Here is a 12,511-nt window from a genome sequence, read left to right as displayed (position 1 = left end):
CAGGTGGATTGGCGACTCAAAAGTGTCCGTAGGTGTGAGTGTGTGAGTGAATGTGTGTGTGTCTGTGTTGCCCTGTGAAGGACTGGCGTCCCCTCCAGGGTGTATTCCCGCCTTGCGCCCAATGATTCCAGGTAGGCTCTGGACCCCCCGCGACCCTAAATTGGATAAGCGGTTACAGATAATGGATGGATGGATGGATGGATGTAATCAGAAAGCAGTTTCTGTAATCTTTTTTTATATTGGAATATTTAATTGTATAAAATATGGTGTAATCCTACTGTAAAATGTAGTGTTTTTTTTTTTTTGCTGAATATTCTCATTAATTTTCTACTGTCATTCTTTATTCAAATAATAGTTTCTCCATTTGTTTAGAATTTAAAAAAATATAATCTGTAACGATTGAGATTTCACCCTGTGTGATTGCGACACTACATTTTGCGACACCATGTCGCCCCTAACAGTGATTTACTGTTTTGAATTGTGTAGCTAGTTACATTTTCCTTTTTTCTCTCTATAGCTGCCCTCAGGGAGACATTTTTGTCCCTCTGTCACACGTCCAGCATGTCAGCCAGCCGCTGACCACATCAAGGAGCTTCATTCTGATTGGCCGAAACTTCCATCAGTGGCACTACAGCACGGAACAAGGTACGTTTAGCCAGTCAAAGACATCACGTTTTCCATCTCAGGCTAAATCAGAGTAGCTTCTGGTTGTTGGGTGTTTTAATTAAACCTTTATCAAACATGCTGGTGAAGAATGATACAACATTTCATCTCAGATTCTGATCTTAACTTGATTATTCCAGGCACACAAGCATTTTCAGTGACGCTTGAAATTTATTTATTTATGTTTTCTTTCTTTTTTTTTTTTTCCTGAAATTGTGAGCATTGTTCCACTTACGCCTGTATGTGGAGATGATTGGGCTTTGCTGTAGTTTGCTATGCCTCAGTAACCCCCACCCCTTTTCTCTCTCTGCTGCTTATGCAGTAATTGAGCAAAGTAAAATAGCATTTTCATCAGCCAGTAAATAAATGATGAAAGGATTTACAAACTACTCACAGACTCACGCTTATTCTAAATCAGCTAATTCGTTCAGTCTTCTGTGTAAATCAGAACTTTCCTGGCTTTTACACTGCTCATTCTACATCTTTATTTAGTCTGTGGCTTCTTTCCTGGCTTGATTTTAGCTCATATATTGTAGATCTGTCTAACAAATGTTTTAATTTTTTTGTCTATGTCTTGTGTTTTGCGTGTGAGTGTGGGTCCGTTTGGGTGTTTGCACATGTGTGTTTCTGTACTGTGAAGGTGTAAGAGTTGGGCTATTCTACTATTGCAGGTTTCAAACACTATGAATGTTAGTGTGAAAACATGTACAAAGAAAGTTGCCCCTTACTTTAGCCTTATTTTGCAAAAAAGAAAAAAAACAATTTTGCATGCATCCATTATGCATGCGTATTTCATACAAGAGCTAAATATCAAAATTATTTTTATACAAAACAAAAGATTAAATTATATAAATATCAACTTTAAATATTTGTATTCATTATTTCAAGTATCCCTGCAATGGACTGGTGCACTGTCCAGGGTATATTCCTGCCTTTGTGCCCAAAGATTTTTCATTCTTCTTATTTGTGGCCGTAGTAGAATAGCCAATGAGCTTTGTGTGCAATGTGCTTAGAAGTTTGTAGTGTGTGTATGTGTGTGTGTAACATTCCCAGTGTGTGTAGATTTGCCATGCAGTTTGTGCATAATTCTGAGTGTGTGTATGTGTGTAACATTAGCAGTGTATGTAGAGTTGCCATGCAGTGTGTGCTTATCTTTGTTTGCCCACAGAAGAGCGTTCAGATGAGGAAAGCCCCCCTGTGCTTTGTTTAAAATTCACACGTAAGTTTGGCCCCTTGAGCAGAGTCAGCATGTTCAGCCTGGCATCTATCTATCTCTCTCTCTGTCTCTATCATTATCTTATCATTTTTCATTCAAACCTTATATTTCAGCTTCATTTTGTAGTATACATCACCAAGTTTGTTTTCTCAGAGTCTTTATATTGCAAGTCTATATAAGCATCAGAGCTGGTTATTAATTAGTTACATTTACTTAAAAACATGTATTATGTACTTAAAGGCGGTGTTCAAAAAACATTTTATAAAATATAGAGGATGTCTCCTCACAATCTGCTAGTTTTCCAGTCTGTTTGCATGCTGGAAACAGGTCTGATGTGTTTATGAAGCCCTAGTGTCAGTAAATAGTTAAAATAAATAAATAAATAAAGCGGCTCAGTGCGACGTGCTAGGCATCTGGGGTGTTTAGGCAGAATGGAGAGACCTCTAAAAACTGAAAATCATGGAAAGAGATGAGGATATTTCTCTATTCCTGCTTCATAGGTGGATAATATTGCCTTATTTTTTGCTGTTTCAGATTACTTATGGTGCTGGGCTTTAACTGTCGCCAAATATACGAGAACACTAATTGCATGAATGTAAACATAGACAGGAAGTGCTACAAAAATTAACATCTCGAGTTACAACTGAATTACTGTGGTAATTCAGGAAGTGAATTAAAAACTTACAGACAAACCTCAGCCAAGTACAAAGAGTCATTTTTTTCTCAATCATACTGATCCACCTTAAAAGGCACAGAGCTTCTGAATGGAAACAAACCATAGAGAACAACAGTTACCAAGAATTTAGAAACTGTTGATAGATGCTGGATGTATTACAAAGTTGCAGGAGTTTGCCTTTGTTTTTCTACTCTGGCTGTTTTTGATAAAATATTTTACTTGAGTTAATATTTGACCCTAGTAAGAGTAATTTATTTCCTTATTTGTCCATATGTTTTGGTTCACCTCTGGTGTTTAGTTTTTAAACAAACAAAACTCTGGAACTAGTAATAGTCATGCTTTCTAGATCAGGTTGAATGTGGTGGTAGGAATCCACCTGTGGAGAGCAGTGCTCCTCAACTGTAGAGAGTTAGTGTGCAGTGAGTGTATATTAATACACGTGAGATTAGTGCTCTCATTCCTCGCACAGTCTTTAAATAGTGTATTAAATGTGTGCTGCGTGCCTCAGGGAATTAAGCAGCCCTGCCGAGAATTTTCTTTATGTGTACTTAATGAGACCTATTTATGATTTAATCTCAACAGTGATATTCTCCAAATCCCTTCCTCACCATGGGGTGCTCTTTCTTTAATCAGCTGCATTGCTAAAGATGTTTGGAGGGATTCAGGCGTGGCACCACTGTTTATTGTTTTTCTTTCTTTTGTTTTCTTCCTTTCTCTCTTACTCTCTGCCTTCTCTTTTTCTTACTTTCTCTCTTATCTCTTTATACTTTTGATCTATCTTCTGTACATCACAACGTCTCTCTCTCTCTCACTAAAATTATTTCCGTTTATTATTTTTTCTATGCTTTTTTCTGCTTTTGTATCTTTTCCTTCTTCTCTACTTTCATTTATGAACTTTTTTTTCCCTTTATTTTCTCTTTTCTTTCATAACTTTCCCTGATTTATTTCTTTTGTTTTTTGCTTCCTTTCCTCATCCTCTTGTTTTATTTCTCTGTTCCTTCATCTATTTCTGTTTCTCTATTTTGTTCTCCTTTCTTTCTTCCTTTCTCTCTCTCTCTCTCTAGCTCATAAAGGGCTTCAGCGGTTTGAGGCATTGGAGCACAGTGATTGGCTGAACCCTGGTCAGTCATGGAAAGGTGTGGCTCCACGCCAGAGGTTTCTACATATCCATATAGTGGACAAAAAGGTAAAGAGTGGGGCATTGTCCTGCACATGCTCAATAAAGTTTGGGCAGTAAAACTCGTTTATCAATTTGATATATGGAGTGTTTTAATCCTCATTTTAGACTTTTCAGATTTGTTTTACTTCCTTTTGGCTTAGCCTTTATTGTCAGAGTAGCAATTCCCATGTCATTTAAAAAAGCACCATATGTAACACATCACACCATGACCCCCCGAAAAAAGGCACTGATACAGAGCAAAAATGTGAAGGAGTCATCGAGGACATTATTATATGTTTTGATTCAACAGGCTAAAGGTTAGTACTTGTTTGTGTAAGGTAATTCTTTGTGAACACCATAACACAGGCATTCTTGTATCCACAATGATGCTTCACATTGTCCTGCAATTGATCATTCTTATAATACAAGGTCTGCATGAACATTAGGCGGAATAATAGACTGCACATGGAGGTAATATTTACACTTCTTTACAAACATAGTCCCCCTTTTTCGTTCCCCAATTCCTAGTCAGCCTCGAAGACTTATAACAGGATCTGTCTGCCTGATAAACAATCCCTGTAATCTTCCACATGTTCATATATAACAGAATGCTGTAAACACAGGCCTCTATGATATCCATATAGCTCCTGTGTATACCTTGTTCTATTTGTGTTGTCGCTAGGCATTGTGGTAGATCTAATGCAGCTTGATAAGGTCTATCAAAAATACTAGATCAAAAAAAGCATCTTCTTATATGAGCTTTTTCAATGAGAATAAAACACCTGCTAATATGAACTAAGCAAATTTGTACCAATGAAAGAAAAAAACAACAAATAAAAAACCCTAGGAAATTTAAATGTTACACATACAAGACAAAAACAGCCAAGTTGCTGACTTTTGGTCAAGAATCGCAATGATTTTTATGGAAAAAGGCTTTTAAGAAAGAATATAGAGAAAGTCAACAAAAAAGCAATTATAGTTGCTGATGGTTATAGTGAATGTTTTAATTATTTAACTGTTTCTTTGTTGAGTTTTCTGAAGATGAACTGATAACAAATTAATTAAAATGTGGTCTGTGCAAAAATTTTACTTAGTTTAAAATATATGTATGTGTGTTTGTGTTTTATTTTTTTATTTTTTTATTAAAGTTTGTTTTATTTATTTACTTATTTATTTATTTAGTGAAACATGCAGAAAGGTTAGTAAATGGACATAATTTCCTCTTAGAAAACTAACAAAACCTGCTATTTTATCAAGATGCCTCTGCTATTAACTTAAATTGAAACAAAGTAACAGGAAACAGAATTTAGCCTTGCTAATATTTGAGAATTATTATTTATTGTTGTTGTTTTTAAGAAACTGACAGATGTTAATTGTTTCTCTTGGCTGTAGTTGACCCTGTACACCTATAACTGGTCAGTGGATCTGGGAGTGTGCCTGAATCGTGATCTGGTGCGACTAGTCCAGTGGCAAAATGCTCGCGCCCATGTGGTCAACTGCTTACTGAACCAGAAAATGGGCCTCTTCCACCATTATTGCTTCACTGATACACCCGCACAGGAGGACCTCAAGCAGGTCGGTGTCACTCCAACCCCCACACTCCCTACAACCAATCCCACACAGACGTCTTACAGCATAGTATAAGCACACCTAGCTTGTATCTATTGTCTGATTATTGCAGATAAGCAGATGGACAGTAGTGTTTATTTCTACAACTATAAGGGAACCTGAATGGGAAGGATTGTGTGGGTTCTGTGGTGGGCTTAATTTTAAGTTGACAACTTGGTCCGTAATTGCTGATACCCTTGTGAAAATGAAACACATTACAAAGACAGTGAGTTATATTTATATTTATATGTTTTATTTTTTTTTCAACAAGACACAAGCCACATTTTATGTCACATCAGTAGTGATTAAAAGAGTGAGAGTGAGTGAGAGAGTCAGAGAGAGAGACCTGCATATTGACCTTTGGCTGTGCCTGAGGTTCCCTGACATCACTGTGATGGACAGCTGTCACTACTCCAGGGGTTTGGCCACTAAGAACTGAAACACACCAGTAGCTGCTTGCTAAAATCTATCTGAACAATTCTCACATACAGCATAGTGGCCACAAGCTGGCCTCAAACCAAACAGCGTTTTTTTGCCTTTGAGGATATTCATATGGATTCAATCAGTTTTTAATTTGTGCTTTAATTAAAAAAGTAATAACAATAACAAAAATAAAGCACCCTGACCTTATGTTCCTCAGCACAGCAGTCAAACAGAAATAATAATAGAAGCATCTGTCACTATGTCCACACTTCTTATTGATTCATATGCCAGGTGTTTCTGAAGATTGCACACCAAAATGTCAAAATGTATTTTTGGGGCTAGATGGTTGTTGGAGGGGTTTTGTGAGTGTGTTTTGTGTGTGTGTGTGTGTGTGTGTGTGTGTGTGTGTGTGTGTGTGTGTGTGTGTGTGTGTGTGTGTGTGTGTGTGTGTGTGTGTGTGTGTGTGTGTGTGTGTGTGTGAGAGAGAGAGCAGACATGCTCACACCCTCATGCACCATCATGCAATCACCATAACACTATGGCCACCTCCTTGTTTCTACACTCATGGTGCATTCTCTCAGCTCCACTATCTACAGTTACAGACTGTACTCCATGTCTTACTCTGCATACTTTGTTTGCTCCCTTTCTCCCTCTTCTTGAATGGTCAGGATCCCACAAAACAGTTTTGATTTTAGTGGTGGATTCTTCTCAGCACTGCAGTGACACTGACGTAATAACAATGCATATACGTGCCTGATTTTGTGCTGCGGGATTAGGTATCGACACCTCATGTAATTTCCTTATGCAAGGTGGGGTTTTCTTCACACTAAATGTTCTCTCATTTGCAAGAACAAGGTGTTGTAATTTTTCCTCATATGAAGTTGTTTTCCCACTTTTACAAGACTTCTGATGGGTTAAGTGCAGTAAGTTTATTTTTTTATGATTTATATATATATATATATATATATATATATATATATTAGTACCCATCTATGTGTAAACATAGCACAAAAGTAAGGACATTTGTGTTTGGTAGATTATTTATTTGTTGTAACAATGCTTCTTGGCAATAAATCAATAAATAAATGGTGCCACATTTGTAAGGAACATGCATTTGTGGGATGAGCAGTAGAGCTGAGAATGTGGGTTGTACCCATGAAAGATTTGCCAAATCCTCTCTGCCAATGCCAAACAGCTTATTCTGACTCGTTTGGTGTGTGGTGGACTGGATGATTGAAGTTTGAAGAAACAAGACATATTGGCAATTTAACAATTTATTAATTTAACAAACAGGAGCTTCAGTAGCGTGTAGAAGAACCATATACAGCCACAACAGCTTGGCAAATCCTCCTCGTTCTGGTCACCAGCCTAGTCACACACTGCTGTGGGATGGCATTCCATTCTTCAACCAACATTTGTTGCTAGCCAGCCAACGTGGTTGTGTTAGTCACTCTGGCACGAACAACATGCCCAAGCTGATCCCACAAGTATTCAATGGGGTTGAGGTCAGGAGCTGGCAGGTTATTCCATCATCTCCACTCCCAAATTCTGGAGGTAGTCTCTGATAAACCCCACTCTGTGGGGCGAGCGTCGTCATCATGGAAGATACAGTTTGGTCACAGACTGTGGAGATATGGGATTGCCATTGATTGCAGAATTTCATCTCGATATCTCTCTGCATTGAGATTGCCTTCAGTGATGACAAGCCTCATTTTTCCAGTGAGGGAGATGCCACCCCACACCATCACACAACATAAGCTGTTTGGCATTGGCAGAGAGGATTTGGCAAATTTTTAATGGGTGCAACCCAGATACTCAGCTCTACTGCTCAAATGCATGTTCCTTACAAATGTAGCACCATTTAAAAAAGGCTTTCCAATGGTATAAGACTTATTGCCAAGAAGCATGGTTACAACAAAGAAATAATCTACCAAACACAAATTTCTTTATTTTTGTGCTATGTTTATATACATGCATGTGTGTGTGTGTGTGTGTGTGTGTGTGTGTGTGTTCATTTATTTATTTATTTATTTATTTAATTTTTTTGTTGTTGTTATTTTGCCTCCTCATTAAAGTATGCAACAGGGAATTATTGACAAAATCTACTTATAAATCATTTTTAAACATCCAGAGGTTGCAGATGCTTATTCGTCTTTTGTATACAGGGTACCTGAGGCCAGTGCATCTTTCATGCCAAACACAGTACAATGCCTTGTTCTGAATATAGAGGGACTTTACTAGGTGCTGGATATGTTGTATCAAAGCCTTGGGATGTTTTACCTCTGTTGTGTCAGATGGAGAGTTTTGTTCACTGGAGTGTGTGAGTGTGTGTGTGCACTTCACAGTCTTGGATCGAGTATGAAGCGTTGTGTCAGATAGACTGCTCTGTGGCCTTTGATAGTGAACACTGTGACCTATTTTAGTTCTCATACTCTATCTATTTTCCTCTCTGTTCGTTATCCTTCGCTCTGCTTCCTGCACCACAGCCTCTGTTCTCAACTCCTCTTTTCATTCCGTCTGTTTATAAAAATCTTTCACTCAGGGCTCCATTCCTGTCCCCTTTTGTTCAGCAGGCCTTTAGGTTTGTGTCTGCAAGTGAAAAGTTACAGAAAATAGAAGGAAATGTATATGATATATGTATGACGGTGTTTTATTTAAATGAACAAGATCTCATATTTCAGGGTTGTTGGCACATATTTATGTAATAGGATGGCAAAAAAAAATTGTCTGGCATTTCTAATTCAAATTTTGCCACTATCCCAAGTGTAACTGATAAACTAAGACTTGTTTGGTGAGATGTGTTATTTTAGTTTTTTTTTTTTTTTTTTAGAAGCTACAAACGTAATGTAGTCAATTAATGGAATTATGTACATGCAAATTACAAGGGTTAGACCGAGGGCTAGGTCGCTTCTGACCACAGAGGGGAGATGTAGTGCCACTTCCAGCCACAAAGGGGAAAAACACCTTAATAATCCCCTAATTTCAGATGAACTTTTAGGTGAAAAATGTCATTTGTACATACTGTATACATTTAGCATAAAGTGGGAGATGTGGGTTTTAGTTGTGTTAATGTTTTGACCCCCACACCCCACCAAAAAACAATGCTCTTTAAATGGAATGTAAAAAGAAAGCAGTCCTCTGCCCCCATCATGTTCACAGGGGCTGTGAAACTTAAGCCACTCAGAAAGATACCTAGTTGAGTGATGGTGGAAAATGAGCATTGATTTGCAGATTTTTCAGAGCCTTCTTGTAGCAGTTGTTACAAGCCTTCTGCTTGTGTAGGCAATTATGATGCTTCTTTGACCTAGCTGCTGAGTTTGTCTCTGATGTTGATCTGCCATAATTTCCTTTCAATACAGGGATGTTTGTTTTTCAGTTCTCTGAAGATTAGTCTGAATTAGACATTCCTCCTATCCATCTGTATTACACAGACTTATGTGTTCTTACACACAAGATTTAACAAATAAAACCATGGTACATGCTGTGACAGCTTGCTTTAGTGCTGTTGTAAGTTGTTGTATTACACTGCATTGTATGGTGGTTTATATCACTGTGGTACTGATTATTTAGTTGGAGGTGCTTGTTTAAATGACAACAGGAAGCAACAGCTAATCCCTCAACGCAGTTTGATGTCGCAGTTATACAATGTGGACTAAATCATATTTTCACAATTATATCGCTAGATTATACAGTTGACACACTTTGCATTATACATCCATCTGCTATACCATTAACATTAACTGCTTGTTTCATCAGTTGTTCTGCATACTTTGTCCTTCAGCTTATTCTTCAATAGTCAGGACTCCCAGAACCACCACAGACAAATATACATACAAATACAGCAAGAGCTAGCCAGGCTTAAGTTTGGTTTAATAAAGAACACTACATAAAAATATGTATGTATATACATATAGACTTGGCATGTAAAGGCTTGTACTATGGGATTTCTGTTGTTATTTTATAACAAGAATATATATATATATATATATATATATATATATATATATATGTCACCAATGTCATCTTAGCGTAATGAGCTATGATGATGAACACTTCTAACACTGCCACTGAGAGAGAAATGAAATGGAACATCTCTAACATGCCTGAAGGAAAAAAGCACAGACCTTTGTTTCACCACCTCCCCCCCATCTATGGTTCCACTTGTTTAATTTAATCACTCTTCCACTAACAAGCAGCGACAGAAGGCAGATTCAACTCTGCAGAAAATTTGCCCTAGCTGCCAATCATCTGTCAGATTCCCAGTAGGAAGCGTCCATGCGCTAGTTAGCTGCCGGCTAACCCCTAACCCATCCAACTCTCACTCACTGACACATAAGTACAAAGCTCGCCATTGCTGGGGCATCTGGACTGTCCTTATCCAGAATTTCTCCATCCCTCATACTTCCCTCTGAGGCCTCCTAGTTGCCCTGCAGTGCTTTGGCTACTGTGCCGGACACTAACTTGCCCAAAAGTTCCCACAAGTGGCACAGTTGGGGTATTAAAGCCCTGCTGGGATGGCATAACAGGCATCCCATAAGCCATAAGAACCTGTAAGCGGCCTGTATTCATGGTCCGGTTTAGCATGAAGCGTGTAATCCTGTTCTGGAGCTGTGCTGGGTCACGGACACGGGGCTTCATAATTAGATGCCTGGACTAAAGCAGCCATGTTGGCTTCAGTTGATCTCAATTGTGCTTAGGCCTGAGAAAAGGACATCATGAGCCATCAGTCTAATGAGAAGCTTCAGCTCTAAGTAATAAGCCATAATTAGTATGCAGTAAATAATGCAGATGTCCAGATAATATACCATTTCTTTCAAAGTTCCCAAAATGTCTGAATCCTCAGGTTCTTCTTCAATCATTAACGACCATATACATAATCCTTGCCTGTTTTGTGTGATTGTAAATATATTAGGAAATGATGTTTTGAAAAAAATATTTCTGTCTAAATTGCGTATATAATACTGTCTTATTGGTGAACGTTTGCTACTAGGTTCTTGTTTTTCTGTTCCTTATTTTTCCTCACATCCTTTTCTCTCTTTCTCACTTTTTGCAGGAGCCTAACCCATTCCTGAACTCCACCGTGGAGGCAGAAGCTTTGTTGCGTGTGTCTGTGCCCCCTGTGGCCAATAGAGATGGCACCCGTGTGGGCAGTGCCCGTGTGTTGCCCCCTCTGCCTTTCCCAGCAGACCTCATGCCCTTCGATGAGGCTCTGAGGGATGTGAATGCAGGACAGTTGCTATCTACTCAGGATGGAGTGGACATTGTAGCACGACATGGAGCTCAGCTACTGGAGGTCAAAGCTGCAGAGCGCAGAGGTATGATTTAATCCATTCATACACACCACTCATAAGGCCTGGTTTTGCTACTGGAACCTTTTCAGAGTCCTTTGGCAGTTTTTCCAGAGGTACCAATGTGGATTTTAGTTCTTCAGCCATAGCTGCAGGATTTTTTTTTATTCCTTCTGCACGGTATACCCCTCTAGCTCATGCTTGACATTGAACATAGTTACCTTAAACCCATTTTAGGGCATTCTGTTAAAGAAAAATGAGAATAAAAAGGAATGCAATTATATTATTTAAATGTTACTGTTATTATTCCAGAGATGGAGAAACAAATGAAGATTGAGAACTTGTTTGTGACATGGCAGCAGCGATCAGCCCAGTCCAACATGCCCATCTCTGTAAGTTCCCTGCTGTGACCTGTTAGCCTCTCAGTGTGCTCCTATACTGTTCATTTAGCAGATCAACCCCTAAAGGCTTTAGTCCTTTGGGACTCTACCTGCTGATCCCTTCTGCAGTGCCTTGGAAGCTGCAGGGAAACTCACTTTCTGCCAGAGTCAAACGCACTTTAGATACTTCACAGTGTCAAGAGAAATGACCCATCACTAAAGATCTGCTGAGGACTTCCAGAACAGAAATGTGTGTGTGTGTGTGTGAGTGAAAGAGAAAGCGAGAGTGTGAGCGCGACAGAGAGAGCATGTGCAAAATGAGTATAATCTAATATAAGTATTCTGCATTATACATAGTTCTGTACACTTTCAGAAAGAAAGTTACCAACCCGTATTGTATAGAGTACAAACACTTGCCAATGGGGGCCCTTAGGGAGACATTTGTACTTATTTGTGCCCTTTGGAACAATAATGTGCCCTACAATATCACTATTTGCAAGGGTGCAATTTTCCAATCGCAAGAAGTGCATTGGAGGTGCTTTTAATTGTTCTCAAGCCAAACAGAAGCAAACAAACACTGTCTGGCATTAAACCTTAAGCAATCACTAATAAAGCCACATCCTTTGTCTCCTTGGTTATAAAAACAGGCCTGGATATTAATCAACAGGAAACAATATGGAATTTAAATCTCAATCAAAGTATTCATCAGATAAATTTTCTCCAAAATTTTCAGCACTAATTTCAGTACATTCTTGTATTGGAATGTCAGGATTTCATACAAACTCAAAGGTCATATGACAGAAGATATTTTTTACAAATTTTCTTTGATGCTCTGTTTTGTCTCTTGAGTTTACATTTTACTGAACACTCTGACTTTCACTCTAACATCTGGAATCTGAATTCTTGGTTATGGCTCAGCCCAAGCGAACAAGTAAAAAAGTCATTGTTTTCTTGTGAAAGTGAAAATAGCCCATCAGAACTTGACAGGACAGCAACATCTGGGAGTTATAATTCAAGTAAAATATATAATAATCTACCACTAATATCATTTTACAAAGCTATTTTAATTTAAATTATTTTTCCCAAATAGCACATAAC

At 38.3% G+C, this 12,511-nt stretch overlaps 1 protein-coding gene across 1 annotated transcript in view; it reads left to right on the top strand.

Moving 5' to 3' along the window:
• szt2 (SZT2 subunit of KICSTOR complex) overlaps window positions 1-12,511 on the top strand; it is a 139,745-nt gene that overhangs the window by 82,330 nt on the left and 44,904 nt on the right. Inside the window, exons 56-61 of the mRNA XM_066662886.1 lie at window positions 518-645; window positions 1,832-1,882; window positions 3,620-3,741; window positions 5,107-5,289; window positions 10,799-11,060; window positions 11,346-11,425. Coding sequence (XP_066518983.1) covers window positions 518-645; window positions 1,832-1,882; window positions 3,620-3,741; window positions 5,107-5,289; window positions 10,799-11,060; window positions 11,346-11,425 — 826 coding nt within the window. The remainder of the gene's footprint in view (window positions 1-517; window positions 646-1,831; window positions 1,883-3,619; window positions 3,742-5,106; window positions 5,290-10,798; window positions 11,061-11,345; window positions 11,426-12,511) is intronic.

This window comes from Hoplias malabaricus, chromosome 3, assembly GCF_029633855.1.
Source record: "Hoplias malabaricus isolate fHopMal1 chromosome 3, fHopMal1.hap1, whole genome shotgun sequence".
Taxonomy (NCBI): domain Eukaryota; kingdom Metazoa; phylum Chordata; class Actinopteri; order Characiformes; family Erythrinidae; genus Hoplias; species Hoplias malabaricus.
This window is presented reverse-complemented; position numbering and strand designations above follow the sequence as displayed.